Source organism: Gossypium hirsutum, chromosome D01, assembly GCF_007990345.1.
Source record: "Gossypium hirsutum isolate 1008001.06 chromosome D01, Gossypium_hirsutum_v2.1, whole genome shotgun sequence".
NCBI lineage: Eukaryota > Viridiplantae > Streptophyta > Magnoliopsida > Malvales > Malvaceae > Gossypium > Gossypium hirsutum.
Window position 1 is genome coordinate 5,988,803 of NC_053437.1, and position 17,974 is coordinate 6,006,776.

At 32.5% G+C, this 17,974-nt stretch overlaps 3 protein-coding genes and 1 non-coding gene across 9 annotated transcripts; 2 read left to right on the top strand and 2 right to left on the bottom strand.

Moving 5' to 3' along the window:
- The first annotated feature begins 208 nt into the window (after positions 1-208).
- On the top strand, positions 209-1,564 carry LOC107915595 (protein STRICTOSIDINE SYNTHASE-LIKE 10). Its single transcript, XM_041086880.1, has 2 exons — positions 209-574; positions 1,023-1,564. Exons 1-2 carry the CDS (start codon positions 267-269, stop codon positions 1,504-1,506), a joined length of 792 nt encoding a protein of 263 aa, XP_040942814.1. The 5' UTR covers positions 209-266; the 3' UTR covers positions 1,507-1,564.
- Positions 1,565-2,196: 632 nt separating this feature from the next.
- On the top strand, positions 2,197-5,358 carry LOC107915831 (ubiquitin-conjugating enzyme E2 36). 6 transcript variants are annotated; one of them, XM_016845036.2, is made up of 8 exons: positions 2,197-2,400; positions 2,492-2,519; positions 2,646-2,732; positions 3,153-3,211; positions 4,318-4,359; positions 4,446-4,519; positions 4,907-5,004; positions 5,087-5,358. In XM_016845036.2, the coding sequence occupies exons 3-8, from the start codon at positions 2,681-2,683 to the stop codon at positions 5,107-5,109; spliced, it is 348 nt and encodes a 115-aa protein (XP_016700525.1). In that variant the 5' UTR covers positions 2,197-2,400; positions 2,492-2,519; positions 2,646-2,680; the 3' UTR covers positions 5,110-5,358. The 6 variants fall into 6 exon arrangements, with proteins under 6 accessions (XP_016700525.1, XP_016700523.1, XP_040942815.1 ...); XM_016845034.2 differs by having other exon boundaries at positions 5,106-5,358; XM_041086884.1 differs by having other exon boundaries at positions 2,204-2,358.
- A 1,157-nt stretch (positions 5,359-6,515) lies between these two features.
- TRNAL-CAA (transfer RNA leucine (anticodon CAA)) lies at positions 6,516-6,599 on the bottom strand. The gene has a single exon. It is a non-coding gene; the product is annotated as a tRNA-Leu (tRNA).
- A 2,694-nt stretch (positions 6,600-9,293) lies between these two features.
- Positions 9,294-13,888, bottom strand: LOC107915830 (TPR repeat-containing thioredoxin TTL1). The gene is made up of 7 exons (XM_016845033.2): positions 12,386-13,888; positions 11,500-11,695; positions 11,217-11,398; positions 10,794-11,127; positions 10,480-10,684; positions 10,270-10,376; positions 9,294-10,171 (listed from the first exon to the last, which is right to left on the bottom strand). The coding sequence occupies exons 1-7, from the start codon at positions 13,315-13,317 to the stop codon at positions 10,019-10,021; spliced, it is 2,109 nt and encodes a 702-aa protein (XP_016700522.1). The 5' UTR covers positions 13,318-13,888; the 3' UTR covers positions 9,294-10,018.
- Positions 13,889-17,974: the final 4,086 nt, after the last annotated feature.

Sequence of the window (17,974 nt, forward strand, 5' to 3'; positions counted from 1 at the left end):
TAATTTAAAATAATAGACTTTTTATCTTTAAACACTTCAAGTTTTTAATTTTTATAATAACATTTTTATCGTATTAAACGAAACTTTAGCCATATTTAGGGATTTAATTTAAATTGAAATTTTATTATAATCCCTACCAAGTAATTACAAACCCTATAAATATATATATCCCATGTTCACCTTTTCCAACACTTTCGATTATCGTTTCCTTAAGTTTCATAGAAGCTAATTCCTTTAACGTGTTCGAATTCTTTTGACTTTTAGTCATGAAGAAATATCAGCTTTTGTTCCTAATGCTTTACCTTGCATTATGTGTGAATCAATCTCACCAGCGGATTCTTTCTCAAAAGCATGATGCTAAAAAATTTGATGAACAATTTCTTCATCAAAAGCAGAATGTTATCGTCTCAAAAGATTGTGAATTAATTAATCTTGTTAAAGTTACAGGTCCTGAAAGTATCGCGTTTGACTGTAAAGGCGAAGGGCCATACGTTGGAGTATCTGATGGTCGGATACTTAAATGGCATGGACCAAAACTTGGCTGGAAAGAGTTTGCTATTCCTTCATCAATTAGGTATTCTGTATTATTTACGCATTCGTTAACTTATAATCTTTTTGTAAAGATAGTTAACCAGCGGATGGATTTTTTGTTGGATTAGGAGAAGAGAGTTGTGCGATGGGTTTACAAATCCTAATCTTGAACCAATATGTGGAAGGCCACTGGGCTTAAAATTTAACCCAGTAACTTGTGATCTCTATATCGGTGATGCTTATTTTGGTCTTCTCATGATTGGACCTAATGGTGGCATAGCACAAACTCTTGTTAGCTCAGTTGAAAGAATCCCATTTAAGTTTATAAATGGGTTAGATATTGATAGTAGTGCAGGAGTTATCTATTTTACAGATAATAGTACTACTTTTCAGAGAAGATATGGTTTTCTTTTGAACTATTGGAATTTTTTTAATTCAACTTTTTGAATATTTATATAATTTTTAATTAAATTTTTAATATTTATGTGTAGGTATGCGGATTTTTTGTCCAAATCAACTGATAATAGCGGAAGGTTATTAAAATATGATCTACATACAAAAAATACATTTGTTATCTATACAGGTTTGATGTTTCCAAATGGAGTAGCTTTGAACAAAAATCATTCTTTTCTTTTGGTGGCGGAAACAACACGAAGAAGAATATTGAAGTTCTATCTTGGAGCAAATAATTTAGAGCCCGAAGTGTTTGCTAAGTTACCTAGAGTTCCTGATAATATTAAGATGAATGATAAAGGAGAGTTCTGGGTAGCTTTAAACGCAGGAAGGCTTGGAAAGATCGATGATGATGTTCCGGATCCCATAAGAACTAAATACGATCAAGAAGGAAGAATTTTAAAACAACTGGACGGAAATAATGAAGATGTATTTAGTTCTATTAGTGAGATTAATGAGGTTAACCGAACTTTATATATTGGTTCAGTTACAAAACTTTATGTTACTATTTTAAAATTTTAAGTTCTCGTTTTATTAGTGATATTAGTGAGGTTAATTGAATATTGATTAAATTACAAAACTTTGGGTTGCTATTTTTATTCTTGTAGCGAGGTTACAAAATCTTAGGTTGATATTTTAAAAGTTTAATTTTTTTTATTTTTTAAATAACTTTTATGAGAATGTTCAATTTTATTTTAAATTTTATTTTTTTGCATTGGGCTCGATGATAATTAAAATCTTATGTTGCTATGTGATAATTAATTTCTATATGGTTTTGGTGATAACTAAAACTTTAATGTCAAGTATTATTTTTTAAGCATGTTTTAGTGTACGAGTTACCAATAAACCACTTCAGTTAATAATATTTAACTACTTTCTTGACTTATATTAATCAAGTTTAAAAAATTATTTTTTATGAGAGCTATCACTTATCTTTTTTATTTCAAATTTAAATTTGTATTATTTTTCTTATTTTATGGAAATAAGTATGTTTTTCTCTAATATGTATTGAATTTATATATTCTGATTGAGTCTTAACTTAATTAATATTGAAATTATTATCAGTATAAAGGAATATGAATTCTAGTGCGCTGAAAAATATTTTTTTATTTATAGGTTTGGGAAGAATTAAAATTTTCTCCAAATAATGATTTCCAAAGAAGGGATTTAAGTAATTTCATTTTATAAAGGTTTTTTTCACGTGTGGTGGGCATGGCATGGCACTGGTATTTATATACAAAGAATCTTAAATTTTATTATCTCTCTCCATTTCTAGATCCCCAAAACCCTCAAATACTTTTTTTTTTCCTTCCCATCGATCTCGCCAATGGCCAACACTAATCTCCCTCGAAGAATCATTAAGAGTTTGATTTGGTAGCTGAATTGTTTTGGGGTTTTAATGAATCGGAAGCTTCAGTAAATTGTTTTAAGTCTTCTTACTTTGTTTCTGTGAATTATGTGAATGTTTCATGCTTAATTTTTGTTTCTTTATCTTTGATCTAAACAGGAAACTCAGCGTCTCCTCAGTGAACCAGGTAAATACTTTGCTTCTTTTTTTGAAATTCTTGTTGAATATTGTTTGCTATCGGTTTTTTTTTTTTTTGGTTTAAATGTTATGGGCTGAAAAATGTTTAATTTTATTGTTTTTCCCATAAATACAGCGCCTGGAATTAGTGCCTCACCATCAGAGGATAATATGCGATATTTCAATGTGATGATCCTTGGTCCAACACAATCTCCATATGAAGGTAGTTGATTTTTTTTTAATCTGATGGGTTGCGCTTTTTCTTTGTGTTAGAAATGTAAAATTTTAGCAGTTATTGTATAATAGTTGGGTCTCAACTGATTGAATACATAAAGATTGACACCATTGCCAATTTTTAGTTATTAAAATGACCTCTATATGCCTTAAGAGTATGGTTTTTCATTTGAGAAAATGGTTATGCTGTGTTTATTTTACTTCATTTCTATCTTTTAATGAGAAAGAAGGGGCCCTTGTTTTCAATGTTGAGTGTTGAAATATAAGCCCAATTAGCATGGGTTTAAGTCTTATGCTGTGGTTAGTCTGGTTTTTGGAAGTTGTTTCTGGTAATATCTCATCACCTTTTTTGTCATTCTGCATTTATGTATAGGATATGATGCATTTTCTTGTTTGGTTATTTGTTTAGGAGGGGTTTTCAAGTTGGAACTATTTTTGCCTGAAGAATATCCCATGGCTGCTCCTAAGGTAGTCAGCATTGAGTTATTCTTAATGTTTAGCATGATCTTCATGTTTTGGCATCTGTTGGGGTATGCTCGGTTGATGTTCCTTTGATATATGATATTGATTGACTTTACATTGGGTTTTATTATGAATTAGGGATGCACTAGTTTACATGTAGAGAATGCTGTCTTTGCTTTGTGTGACTGTTTTATCTGTCACGTTTTACTGTTAGTGCATCTAGTTTCCATCAGTTTCTGTTCTTCTTGGTGATTAAGGATATAATTTCCTTTAGCTTGTCAATGTTTGCTCGACCTTCACTTGTTAAGTTGTTTGTTAGTCAGTGTTGAAGCACACATGCATCATATTACATATTTGTAGTCTATCTGCTTAAAAAGTGTTTTTGAATTGCTCTCTATCTAATAGGTACTATATTCTATGACCTTCAGTTTACTGAACAGATGGAGATACATATACTATCAATGCATCCTATTATTAACAGCCTAATTTCCATGACCTTCTTAGCTCTCTAATATCAAACTCTCTTTCATCTCTTTAACTAGTTGGAGAAATTCATCTGAAATCATATGATTTTCTATAATTTGCTATTGCTTTGTGATCTTCAACCTTCGTTCTAATAGATTCAGGTTCAACAGAATATTTTTTGCAAAATTGTGTTATTTTCCTTTCAATATGGTGAAGTTTTGGTTCTATATGATTCTTTGCTTTAATGACATTTAAGAGGAAAATGTATATTGGAAATGAACATCTAGTAGTATGTTATATTCACTGGCTTTCGGAAGCCGTTCTTACTTTCATCTAGGAAGAACCTTTACTTTTGTGGATGCCTTGCCTTCAATTAGCTGCGCAGAACCAACTTTTTTGGTGCTAATGATCTAATCCGTGCTTGCTCTCCTAATTGGACTCTGTATGGCTGATTGGTGGCATTTGAGATTCATTATCTTCTTTTGATCGGTACTTAATTGTTTGATTTCCGAAAATTAGGACCTCTGTCCTCTTTTTGGTGATTGGACTTCATTGTTTGGTTCTCAGAACTTTTCCATCTTCCATTAGTTTTGCCCTTTCTGGTATATTTTGTATTTTTATCCACCTTAACAAATTTGCTGTAACAGGTTCGATTTCTTACAAAGATATATCATCCTAACATCGATAAGGTCAGCTCTACCTGTTCCTCCTTTTGTCCTTGTTTTTTGGTGTTAAAGGTGTATTTTATTGTTCTAAGAATTGATCTTTCTTGCAGCTTGGAAGAATATGCCTTGATATTCTCAAAGACAAATGGAGTCCAGCTCTCCAGATTCGAACTGTACTTTTGAGGTATTATAAGTTTTTGTGAGATGTAACCCTAATACTGTAAATCGCAATAGATGGTTTGAGTAACAAGCTTAGAATGTATTACGTGTCATTATAGTTATAATTTTTTTTCTGGAAAATGAGAGATTACAAGTAAAGATGGCAGTTGAATATTTCTTTTCCACCAATGCCTATTTATGTAGCTTTTGTTTTGCATGAAAGATTTCACTGCTTTTTTTCAAATGCAAATATATTTATATGTTTGTGTGTATGCGTGTATGTGTTGTGTACGTATTATTACTTAGAAAGGGAATTCTTTTGTGTCTGGGTTCAAGACATTATTATCTTAAGTTATTGCGGTATCTTGATCGAGTTTTAGGTCAATACTAAAATTATTATCTTTATTGCTAGCATTCAAGCACTCCTGAGTGCTCCTAATCCTGATGATCCACTCTCGGAGAACATTGCTAAGCACTGGAAAACAAATGAGGCTGAAGCCGTGGAGACAGGTAAAATCCCATGGTTGCAATCTTAGATCACTACTAGAATCAAGGCTGGTATGCTGTGATTCTTACGATTGACTGTTCTCAGTTTCCTTGACTATTTGCAGCTAAGGAATGGACCCGTTTATATGCGACCGGTGCGTAATACAAGTGGCGGATCCGTTAGTGCTCTTAAAATAACATTTTTATGCAATGTAAGCTATTCAATGTTAAAGTTAATGTTTGAAAGAGTCTGATATTCGCAAAGCTTTCAGCTGCAACCTGAGTTGGAAGCAGTGCAGTCTCATCTCTGAACTTGTAAGATAATATACATTGTTCTCAAAAACTCTGAAATGCTCAAACTAAGGGATTATTCTCTAATATAGCAAAATGTTTAAACGAAATAATTAAATCTAATTGTAATTGATTAAATTTTGTTGACTAATGTAGGTGATCATTTTTAATTTAATTATTCCATTTTTGGCAAATTCTACCATTTTTTTTACCCGTCTTCTCAATTGCTCAGTGCCTGCCTCTTTCAACCAAAACTCTTGTGGTCTTTAATATATAATGCAGAAGTCTTAATTGTATTTTGGCTTATATTGTTGTGCCGAGTAATTAGAGGTAGTAATTACATTTTATTTGATAATATAAAATGTAATGATAAAATTATATAATTTTTATTTTATAAAAAAATTCTCTAATAAAATTTAAAAACCAAATGTAATGTAAGAAAGTATTTGATAATGCAATTATTAATAAAAATAATAATAAAAAAGGTGTATTATGTAACTTTAGCTCATTCCATCTCTATCATTAAACTTATATCCCTAGTTATCATTGGTTAGTGTTTTGTTAAGTGCAAATAATTTATAATAAATACAGGTTAATATTTAATGGGTAAAATGTATGAAAAATTTCATCTTTTCAGATTACTTAAATGAAATTAGTAAAAAAACATGTAATCATATTTTTAAGTAATGTATCATTAAATTAAAATACTTTTATTGTGTAGAATAATAGCTTCTTAATATTTAAATCACGTATTGGTGTGTTTGGATAGTCACATGATAATTAGATTTTAATGTAATTGTTTGTAATTATTAATATAATTATCTCATTTCTCACCGTCTCTTAAGAATTGGAGTGTATTGAAGTGCTCTAATTGTTATATTTTGACATATGACCGAAAACATTACAACATCGACTATTAGATTACAGTTTTTTATATTGAGAAATAAAATAATTTTAATTTTTATGACATCAATTATTAAATTATGATGTTTAAATCAAGAAAAATAATATTTTTAACTTTTAAATATTATTTAAAAACTAGATTTTAACATTGATGCCATATAAAATTTGGGAGGAAACATTACAACATCAACGATTAGGTTGCGGTTTTTAAATCGGAAAAATTAAAATAATCTTAGTTTTTACGACATTAATGTTTAAATTACAAATCATAAACCTATAAACTAAAATAAAGACTAAATTTTAACTTGGACACTATATTTTGAAGGTTAAATGTAGTAAAATGTCAGAAGTGGGATTTGAACCCACGCTCTCTCACGAGAACCAGAACTTGAGTCTGGCGCCTTAGACCACTCGGCCATCCTGACATTTGCGTTAATTTTCTCATTTTGTTTTTAATATCACTGTATAAGGAGCTGCTAATCACATTAAAAAACAAAAATTAGAATATAACCTAATTAAAAATTGTCTGACTTTAAATTTTTGGCTTCTAACTGTTTATTTTTATTTTAGAGTTAAAAGTGTAAATTTATCATCACATTATAAATTAATATTGAAATTTGTTATTTTACTTTTTTTATTAATATTTGCAACTATATTATAAAAATATGAGTAAATATTTCAAATCTTATTTCGATTAAATTTTACATCAAAATTTTTAATTTTATTAAATTTTACCGTCAATTTTAATAAAAAAATTAAAATTTACCCATCAAGATTAATTTTGATAATTTGATAGCATAATTTAATAAGGAAAGATTTTTACTTTGATTAACAAAAATTTAACTTTATAAATATTTAAAAACAACTAATTAAGTTACATTTTCTATTTAAAAAAAATAAAAACTTAAAAAATTTTTAAGTTTTTCTTATAAAATAACCGTTTTTATTTAATCTTAATTTATATTAATTAAAATATAGAAATAATTTTTATAAAATTTATTCTTTAAATTGTTTTAAATTAAAATTGCATTGAAAAATTCAATAATAACTTTAGTGGCAAAATCAAAATTAAATAAAAGTAAAGCAATAAAATTCAGTATAGAGTTAAAATATAGTGATAAATTTATCTTTAATTCATAAAGATAATGACAAAAAAGTCAATTAAAGGGAAGTATATATTAACCCTTTATTTTATATTGCATTAGCATTCTACTTTTATTTTTAACTTTTAAAAGCAAGTTTAAAAATTTGTCTTTATATTATATTAAAAGGAAAAAAGCTAAATACTATCACATGCACTGGTTTTTTACCTTTTTACTTCTGAAGGTTAAAAATTTCGCTAAGTAAGCTTATGGATGTATTTTAATTTAAAGCAAATTAATTATGTATAGTATGAAATTATTCGTGAAATTTTTAGACTCCGTAAATAGGGTCAAAGGGTTGATGAGTGTATAATAAAATATTTTTTAAAAAATAAATTATTAAAAATTTAAATATCTCATATGATTACCAATAAAGAATTGATTTTGGGAGGAAAAAGGGTAAAAAAAATTTCAATCAAGTTAATTATGACAAAAATAAATAATGAATGGTCAACCACCTCAAAACGGCAGCGTTTTCGTGGTCAGATAAATAAAACTGAAATTACCCCACAACGGCTATATTCCCTGCCATAAAAAGTTAAAAACAAATACTTTAATCGTAATAAAAATATACAAAAATTCACCGTATTCCGTACAAACGGTAATTCTACAGTACTATTTTGGACCCGAATGAAGAAAAAAATGACAGGCTTTTACAACGTAGGCCCATTTCAACACGTGCAACCCACCCACACGTGCCGAATTCATCATCATGGTTTATTTTTTTCTACAACTAAATTACTTTATTTATTTATGTCCGTAGTTCACATCAAATTAAGATTGATAGGTTTGCCCAATTGACATTGTCAAATTATTCTCCCTTTTCCGTTCCATCCAAGCAAAACCAATGCCCTTTACACCACAAAAATCCATTAATGTTGACAGCTTTATTACTATTTCATATCTTAATCATATAAAATTTCAACAGTTTATGCATTTATTATTATTCTTTTTATATTTATATATATATGATGATGACGATGGCTTCAATAATTTTAACTTAGATCATTTTTATTTTAAAAGAAAAATAGATGATGAGGATGTGATGATGATAGGATGGCTTCAATAATGGTTCATGTAAAATAGGGAAAAGACAATACAATGGTAAAAGTCTAGAAACCCAAACATCCCCCCCCCCCATCAGATATTGCAAAGGTTTTATGAATGGAATGGGGGGAATCTTTGAACAACCTGTAAACTTTTGGAACTAAGCTACTAGCCTTAGCTTTTCTGATAGCTCCTTTTTCCTCACTCTAATTTAATATATACCCAAAAAAGATTTAATTAAATCAATTTGTCTTGTAGCCAATCAAACCATTGTTTTTTTTGCTCTTACTTTTCCCAATCTAAGTTTGTCCCAGAGACAGCATTCATTGGCACAGCACATCACGTGGCCCAAAGGGTCCAACACAGCCCTCCAAAGTAAGAAAGGGCTGTGTGCCTGTGTTGCTATGCTTTGTCATGGTCATTGACAAAGGTGCAACACAAACCCGGCTCATTTCGGCACCCACCATTTGTACTTTTGGTCCCTTTTTTTGGTTTAGGTGGGTTTAAGAGGGCAAATACTTCAACTTAACAACACTTAAATGCCCACATGTGAATGCCCCCTCACATGACAAAGGCAGCAAACAACTTCACTTGCAAACAAAATATATACAATATCAAATCAAATCTCCTATAATGGAATAGCTAACATGCATTAATGACTTAAGAAACAGATAATGTGGACTTAGGGGAATGGATGTTTTAGTTGTTTAGACTAATCTAGCCCTCCTATCCCCTATCCTATAGGGCACTAGTTTTATATTTAAACACGCACACATATAAGCATTAAATGGTGTCAACTACCCACCCAACTCTTTAATAAGAAAAAACCAGCCTTCATTTATCAACATATGTCTTGCTTTTTCTTATACCCTATCCCCAGTCCCAAGTGATTGAAATCAATTTAATAATGGGGTTGCAGGGAGAAAAGAGGAAAAAAATGGGAATTTTTTTATTGATGAAATGGTTGAGAAAAAAAAAAGAAAAAAGAAACAACAATATTAATGACAACATATTCATCCTTCTTTCACTAACCCAGTAACTAAGTACCCACCAGACATCCAATCATCTCCCTCATGGCTTCTTCAGATGATGTGTATATATCATCACATATATACATGTACAGATCCTCTGCTACCAGCCTGCCTGCCTGCCAGTCCTCTCACTGTATCTCTAAAATGTAAAACTAAGTATCCACTTTTTCAATTAAATTGTACACATATTTCTCAATTGTTTCTCCCTTTTTTTCTTTTTTTTTTTCAAGTTTCCCACTGAATGGAAGTAGTGATACAAGAACCAGGCTGGCCTACTTTTGAAAATGGAAAAGAGAGGGGGAGAGAAATTAAGGAAAAGGTGAAAGGGAGGAAGAAGAACAGGGAACCCTAGAGCAATGAGGAATGAATGAATAAATGAAAACTGCAAAAGGGGGGGGGAACTAAAAGCTAATTTTATCTGTGGGTTCCTCTGGCATTGGCTGCTAATGGGATTATTATGTAGCTCTGGTTTTATGTCACAGGTACCTGGTAATCCTTATGTGGTGGGAGGGAAAGATTGGAAGGGTAGTGGAAAGAGTTCCCAACAAAATAGACATTTGGGCAGTAGCAAGAAGTGAAACACAAAAAAAAAGGAGGGTGGACCAAGGAGTACAGTCATTAGTTCTAAAAGCTGTAATGCCTCACCGAGTGTTCCAGCATTTCCCGACTCGGGCACACCATTTCCTTCACCCGGCTACCGTTTTTGTATATCTTGAATGTTGGTACAATCCTCACATTCTCGGTGTTCGCAATCACTGGACTCTCATTGATGTCCACCTTTATTCCAAAGAAGCAACAAAAAAGTAGAGAAGAAATCGTTATTCTCGCTGCACTGCAATAAACCATGGATGGAGAAAGAAAAATGGGACACTTACCTTAAGAAAATTTATGGAGGGATAACGACCACATAGAGCATCCACAAATGGAGATATCTGTTTGCATTGCAGGTTGGAAGCCATCTTGAAATGGACTACAGAGATGCCTGTGGATCAAAATTAACTCTCAAGAGGATTGCAAGATGGAAAAAACCAGAGAGAGAGCGATTGAAGTAATGAAGATAGTTTAAAATGCAAGGTCAACATTACCTGGCAGAGATATTGCAGCTCTGAACTGCTCAAGACTGCATACTTCTTCTACTTCGCCACCGAACTTCATATTATAAACCTCTTCACCGCGAGATTTCTTCAATGCAACTTGTGCATGAAAAAGCGATTCAGCAACTTCATTGTCATTAGGAAGTTCCCTTCTCAAAACTTCATAATCTCGGACAGCTTCAGCCCATCGCTCTAGCTGTACTTCACAATGACTGATGATCAGTATGAAGCAAACAAATTCGGGTACACCCATACACAAAGATGTTGATCATTATGATGAAGGAAAGCTTTAAAGAATTGTTTACCTTGCTATTACATGCTGCCCTTCTAAGAAGGGCTTTTATGTAGTTTGGTTGGATACTTAAAGCTTGGTCACAATCTTCAATAGAACGCTCCCACCGCCCAAGCTTAAACCAACATGCTGCTCTGTTACAATAAAGGATAGAATTCGAAGGATCAAGCCTGAGGCCGTCCCCATATGCTGAGCATGCCTCAGTGAACCTTTCAGATTTGAAGAGATCATTCCCACGTGCTCGTGCTCTTGCAACCAACCTCACATTGTTAAGCAGTACAGCAACTTCAACATTTCGGGGATCAACCTGCCCAGCCTTCTCAGCAGCTGTAACTGCATTCTCAAACCTGCAAGACATCCATCGTCAATTCTACAATGGTCCCAAAAACCTTGCCATCTTTTATATCTGATGAAAGTTGGCATTTTTTAAACTGACCTTCCAAGTGCCATCTCCATTTGTGCTTGAACAAAAAAGATATAACCTTCAGCAAGCATGCCAAAGTATTTAGTTTGCAAGGAGTTACTGCATGATTCTAATTTAGGAACAACTGAAAGGCTTGATTCAGCATCATCAAGTTGATGTAGTTTCAAAAGGGCTTCCACTCTACACATAAAAAGCTGTAAATTCAATGTGAACCAGTTCAGCCATTTTCAATGTCTGTTAACTGCACAAAATTCTTAGAAATTTATGGATGGAAAGTTTTAGACAAGTTCTTTACCTGAGGAGAAAAGTCAGCACCGGCGGCAATACCAGCATCAGCTTCCCTTAATGCACTTCTCCAGTCCCTAATTCTCCGGGCATCTGTGCACTTGTTAAGATGCCTTTCCACTGCCTGCAACTTCTGCGACTCCATTGGATCTTGTGGTTGCCCGGGAAACAATATGTGCTTCCTAGCATTCTCAACATGCCCTACCCTGAAATAGAATTGTGTTAAAATTGTAGCAACATAAATATTATATGCACATTTGACTAATGTTGCGAAATGAGAAGTGATATCAAAATGCCCACGATCATTAAAAAAAGAAAAGGCGGGCACAAATCAAAGTAAATACTGAAACACATAACAGACAAGTTCATCAGCTACTAATACCCTATGGCAATGGATCCTTCTAAATAACATACACGAACTCATCATTCGAAGGAAACTATTGAATATGCAATCCTAAAGATTTCAACCGGATGCGTAAGCCAAGCCAAGCTAATCCTATAAATACAAACATTAAAATGAGAACCATATAACTGAAAGGAAATTCACAGAACAGACATGACATATAAAGAAATACAGATCAGAATTCTGCCTAGACATACAAAATAAAAGCACAAATGGATCTAACAATCTACAACTATGCAGATGAAAGCATTAGCATTAGTCACATCCATTCACCAGATCAAAAACTTGAGCAACAATCATCAAGACAGAAACCTTGTAATCAATGTAGAACAAGAACCACAGTTGTTACCAGCAAGACAAAACATCTAGAAAACCATCACTAACTCAAAATTATCCCCAGAAAGAAATTCCCACCGACACTCTTTGCTTCACCAATGTAGGTGAAAACATAACACCAAATATATGAATTTTTATGTATTGTAGCTGTTTTCACCTTAACAATAATGAAGCCAATCTCTGATGAGCCCTCCCATAATTAGGATCCAATCTAACCGCTTCTTCACATTCCTTGACTGCCTCACCTACTCTCCCTAAAGCCGTCAATGCAGCCGCTCGGTTACTCCGGTAAGCTGCGTTCGCCGGTGACAAAGCTATAGCCTTATCATACAAACTCAAAGCCTCTACAAAATGTCCCTTTTTGTACATCTCATTCCCAACTTTCTTGAGTTCCTCAGGTTCCAAGTTCCCCATTGCCTTCCTCATTACATCACTTGCATTCCCCCGGTTTCCCAGGGTGTGACTGGGTTCAAAGGCGGTGCCTCTGGAAGGCGTAACGGGTCCAGTTCCCACTCCCCCGGCCCGCATTATGCTGCCGTGGCCATAATTACCCGACCCAGAGCCTAAAACGTCGGTTCTGGAGCTTCGGTTCACTGCCATGCCGGTTTTTATGATTCTCCCAGAAGGGCATATGTTTCCGGTCGGGAGAACATTGACTGCCGGCGAGTTGGCAGTGCTTTGACCCGAATAGATCAACGGGTGGGTCGTGGCAGTGTTGGGTTTGGATCTGGTCTGAGCCGGTTTCATATTCCCCGTCGAAGCTGTTGGGCTCGTTTCGCTTGAACCGGATAGTTCACCAGAGTGGTTATTCCGACCCGATTCAGATCTCCTAGCGGTCGCGCTAGACGAGTTCCGACCGGAAACGGATCTGGACGAACTGGAGCTCGAACTCGTCGTAGTCGTAGTAGTAGTGGTCGTAGTCATCGTCAGACCCTGTTGCCCTGTTCGGAGCGGAGACACGGGTGAACCCAGATCGAGTTCACGGAAATCGGGCTTATTATCATCGTAACTCAACGAGTCACGAAGTTGATCGGCGAGTTTATCATAATCCCGACCCAACTCCGTTTCCGGCTTTCCAAGATGCGACATTTTGCCTTCCTCTTTCTTTCCCCTCTCACTAAAAAAAAATTGGGTTGGCTCCAATTTCCGTCCCCTCCCCCTTTCCCTTCCCCTTCCTCCCCTCTCTCTATTTCCTTCGAGTCTTTTATTGATAATGTGAGTGAAAAAAGAAAAGAAAGAACTTGAAGTGAATGTAGCAAGAAAGGATAGAGCTTGGAGAAGAATAGGAAACCAAAAAAAATAAAGACTTGGAAGAAGAGATCTAAGAGAGAGAGAGAAAATGAAAGGAAAGGAAAGGAAAGAAAGAGATGGGGATCTCGTGATATAAAACTAAGAAGCAAAGAATGAATGTGAAAAAAAAAAAAATTGGAGAGCGAGAAAGGGTTTTACAGAGAGATAAGAAACAGAAGAGAAAGAAGAACTTGGAAGAGAAAGAGCTTTTTATTTATTCACTTACTTGCTTCTTCTTCTTCTTCTTTTTTCTTGTTTATTAATTATTTTTAATTTTATTTTTCCAAATTTCTTTCACCTGCTTCTTCACGAGACGGGTTTTTTCATTTCTTGGGTTAATTACAAATCAGAGGGATCAGGCAATGGATCCACAGTAATTATTTCTTAGTATCATATATGTAAAGTATTTATTCTTTAGGAAATATTTTCAACTAAACAAAGGAAACTATGTAACAAACCACAGCCTTCAACTCCATCTTCATCCATTTTCTTTTTCATATCCGTTTTTCAAGATTTATGATTGATTCTCTTACCATTTCAATATGAATTCGTATATACTAAAACTTATTTAGAAATCAAACTTTAAAAAAGTTTTGATATTATATAATAAATACTTTCTCATATTACACTAGTGAAAATTTATTTTAACTCTATCGGCCTGATTTGTAATTAACACTTCATCTTTAATTTTGCTTTGTTTGTTGTTTCTGCTAACTGCTAAGGGGCTATGTCTTATCCCACTCTCATATCAAAGAGAGTAAAACACACTATTTATAAATATACATTTGATAATTAATTTACTTCCCATTTTTATTGTGTGATTAAATTAGGAGACATAAAATGAGAAATTAATGCTTTCTTTTTTTCTATCAGATAATGCGAAATTCCTTTTTTCCACAAAAATTATCATCGCAACAATTTTTATATTATAGCGCGTGAAGGCGAGTGGGAAAGCAAAACTAAAATTGCATGAAAATAATTAAGAAAGGAGAGGTGAGTAAGTGAGCAGGTCATCATCTTGTTCAGTGTTCTATTTTCTTTTTAACTCTCTTTTTTCAACACTGCCCACAGTCAAAATATACAGCCAACTCTTTTTAACCGCGGTAAATTTAGTTCAAAATTTACTGAGCTCGAGTCTTTTTCTTCCAAACAAAGCCGTCCCGTAACCACGTGGCACATATACTGATGCTTGTGGCCCCACTTTAGAGCACCAGCAAACATCAATATCAAACCACCAGCATCCAAAATTATTTTTTTTTTTACTTATAAAAAAATAGGATAATTAAACTAATTACTAAATTTACTGTGACCTTTTCAATTATTTTAGCAAAAATTATGCTTACCATAATCTCCAGTTTAGTGAAAATTTCATATCACAACTAAAATAAATAAATCTAATATTAAATTTTTAGATATTTTTTAGTCAGATATTTTTAATTTTTATAAAATTTAAATCCATAAATTTTCTTTAAAATCCGAATATTTTTATTATTTAATTAAAGTGGATAATAAATTGAAACATTCAAATAATGAATCTAAATTCGTTATCAGCTCAGTATATTTAGATGATTTTTTAAACTGTATATGTGAGAAAAAAAAAGGCAATTTTTTTATTTTATTTTTCTTTTTATGGTATTTATGTAGTGTCTTAAATTCATGACTGCTAATTTTCACCCCCTAGATTATTGTACTTCCTACCAGATTTTTTACTTGCTTACGCAATCCATAAAGGCCAACACTTAATTACCCAAATTACCCTCATGTGCCCATTAATTACAGAATTACTTGAAGCCATGCAAAACCCCCACCTGTTCACTCCCTTCGATTGTCTCGAGAAAGTGAGTGAGAGATAATGTCAACTTCAATCGCATAAAAGAAAAAGGACCCCCACAAAAGCCGAAAAAGGCCAGCAGTGGCTTATTGTGAAATTGTGGGTTTTATCAGGGTTAAATATGGAAGTTGACGAACCCGGTCCACTGTGACAGAAGTAGCTGGCCATGTGTAGCAGAGAGTGGCGTGCCAGCTGGCCCATTGAGGGGAAAGATCTTAAGAGAGAGGGCAAAAGAGTGGCGTCCAGCTAAGCAGATAACGGAGTCTGGTAACGGCGTTAGAATGATCTCGGGGATATTCAATGTAGTTTGTTGAGGGGTTAGGGGTAGGATGTTAACGGAGGCTAAAATGGGGGAAGGGAAGCCGTATTTTTATGGAATGATGAGGTGGCTATCTAATTCATGCCAGGTAGCTCATTTGCCCTTTCTTTCTTTGGTTTTATTCAATGCACAAATGGTCTACAATAAGCCATTAAGCTCTACAATGATGAATTGTTTTTCAATGCAAACATGTTATTTGTGCACAAATGTCTCTTTTAATCTCAACAAAGCACATGTTATGCTAAGGTTTGGCTTAGTGAGCAAACAGATTGTACTGATAAATCTAGGAAATGTGACATTTACGATATGTATAAAATTTCTTGGATTGGACAATATTATTTGTGCCTAGGGCCAATTTGATCTAATTTAAAGATAGTTTGTGCTATATTTACGAGCAAAAACTTCTTCTACACCATGAGTTGGTGAAAAAATATTATAGAGCGAATTGTCACTAAATATTAAAGAAGTTTAACCAAACATCTGTACAAGAGCTTTTGTCTTCTGCCTAGTGTCATAAGGATGAGCAGGGATATTGATGCTTGATGTTAAAGTTGAACATGTTGCAAGATTAGCTTGAGTAGACTTGCGAGTGTGTTTGATGACGATGCTCTTTTCAAAGGTCATTGCAACTTTGAACTTTAACTTTTAGATATAAGAAGGTAGAGATTGTCTCATCAAGCGAGCTAAAAATTTGTACAGAAAAATTCGAGCTCAAAGTTGACTTGAAAGTTTAGGGTCAAATTTTATTTATGAACTTCGAAAAAAAGTTGCAATCATTGGACTTTTAATGTACAAAGAAAATCCATTAGATTCATATATTTGATAGAATTTTGATCTAAGGGTCATCCAGACTTTTCTTTAGGCCAAATGTTTACTTGAAATTTTGATTTGATCTTAATCTTGAATTTGATTTATTTTTAATTAGTGATGATATATCTTTATTATTTATCTCTTAATTAATATAAATTAACTAGAGAAAATGAATTATGACACAGATATTGTGTCATCATTTTACCCATGGTAATTCTGCCTTTGACACATAGTAATTTTGAATTGGCATGTGTTGCTTTGTAACTTGTCCAAAAATTTCGTTCTCTTTATCAATGTTTATATTTTTCTGTCAATTTGTCCCTTATTCTTTTTTTTATAAGTTAGTTTTGACCATTAATCTTTTAAAAAGAGTCAATTTACTTTTCTTTAACAAAAATGTTGATTAAAACATTAATTTTTAATAAGGTTGGCGTGGCAACCCGTGTAATAGCCTGAGTGCACTTCATGTTAACATGACGCCATTTGTTTAATATGTCACGCCAACTAATAGTCTAAATTTTATATAAAAAAACCTCAAAAAAATCAAAATTCAACAAAATAATAAAAAAAGTTCATAATTAAAAACAACAAGAAGAAGAAGTATATGTGGATTTTCATGTGGGTTACAATGTTTAAAAATTTCACATTCTAGTCAGTATTTTCATTAAAAAAATTAATTTGACTATTTTTAAAAGATTAATAGTTAAATTTGACTCTTTTTAAAATGTTAAAATTAACCCAATTTTATTTTTTAAAATAAATATCGAATTAACAAAATATGTAAGCGTTAGAAATTTGTGAAGACTAATTTCATAACTGAAGTAGATAATACTTTCTTCATTTGCAATCTAATAATCTTTGTACCAATAATATATATGATAAAGAGTCTACGTCCAAAACTTATACATAGATGTAGAGTGGACAAAGAGTACTCGTAATAGTTCGTACACGTGACTATTTCTATATTAAGATAGGAAACTACGTTTTTATGTACCATGTTTATACATGAAATAAGTGTATACATTCTTTTTAGTTATTTCACTATTTTATTCGTTTAACTATATCCAACACCTACAATAATTTAATGATTTTATTTTATTTTATTGCTAAATTAGTGTAAAATCGAAAAGAAAACTTAAAACATAAAAAATCAATTTTACTTATAATAAATGTTGTTATAGCCGATGATTATTATAGATAGAATTGATTGTATGTACATTTTAGTATCATACCGACTTATTTCAGGTCAAGTTTGAATAAAGCTTTTATATATTTGGATTTAATTAAATAATATTAAAAAAATTTTAAAAATTAATTATAAAACATATAAATGTTAAAATTTAATTTATTTTTAAGGAAAACGAAATATGGTAATTTTTTAAAGAAAATCCAACCTTGAATAATTCCAATATACCATAAAATAACTCAAGGCATGCATGAATTACGTCAAGCTTGGGATAGGCAAATTGTCGTGCAAAAAATAATTTGACACATGG

Coding starts and splice junctions, on each gene's coding strand:
- LOC107915595 (XM_041086880.1), top strand. CDS start 267: ATGAAGAAATATCAGCTTTTGTTCCTAATGCTTTACCTTGCATTATGT. Junction 575..1,022: donor GCTATTCCTTCATCAATTAG/GTATTCTGTATT, acceptor ATTTATGTGTAG/GTATGCGGATTTTTTGTCCA.
- LOC107915831 (XM_041086881.1), top strand. CDS start 2,681: ATGCGATATTTCAATGTGATGATCCTTGGTCCAACACAATCTCCATAT. Junction 2,733..3,152: donor AACACAATCTCCATATGAAG/GTAGTTGATTTT, acceptor TTATTTGTTTAG/GAGGGGTTTTCAAGTTGGAA. Junction 4,520..4,906: donor ATTCGAACTGTACTTTTGAG/GTATTATAAGTT, acceptor CTTTATTGCTAG/CATTCAAGCACTCCTGAGTG.
- LOC107915830 (XM_016845033.2), bottom strand. CDS start 13,317: ATGTCGCATCTTGGAAAGCCGGAAACGGAGTTGGGTCGGGATTATGAT. Junction 11,128..11,216: donor ATGGAGATGGCACTTGGAAG/GTCAGTTTAAAA, acceptor GATGTCTTGCAG/GTTTGAGAATGCAGTTACAG. Junction 10,172..10,269: donor CCTCCATAAATTTTCTTAAG/GTAAGTGTCCCA, acceptor TTTGGAATAAAG/GTGGACATCAATGAGAGTCC.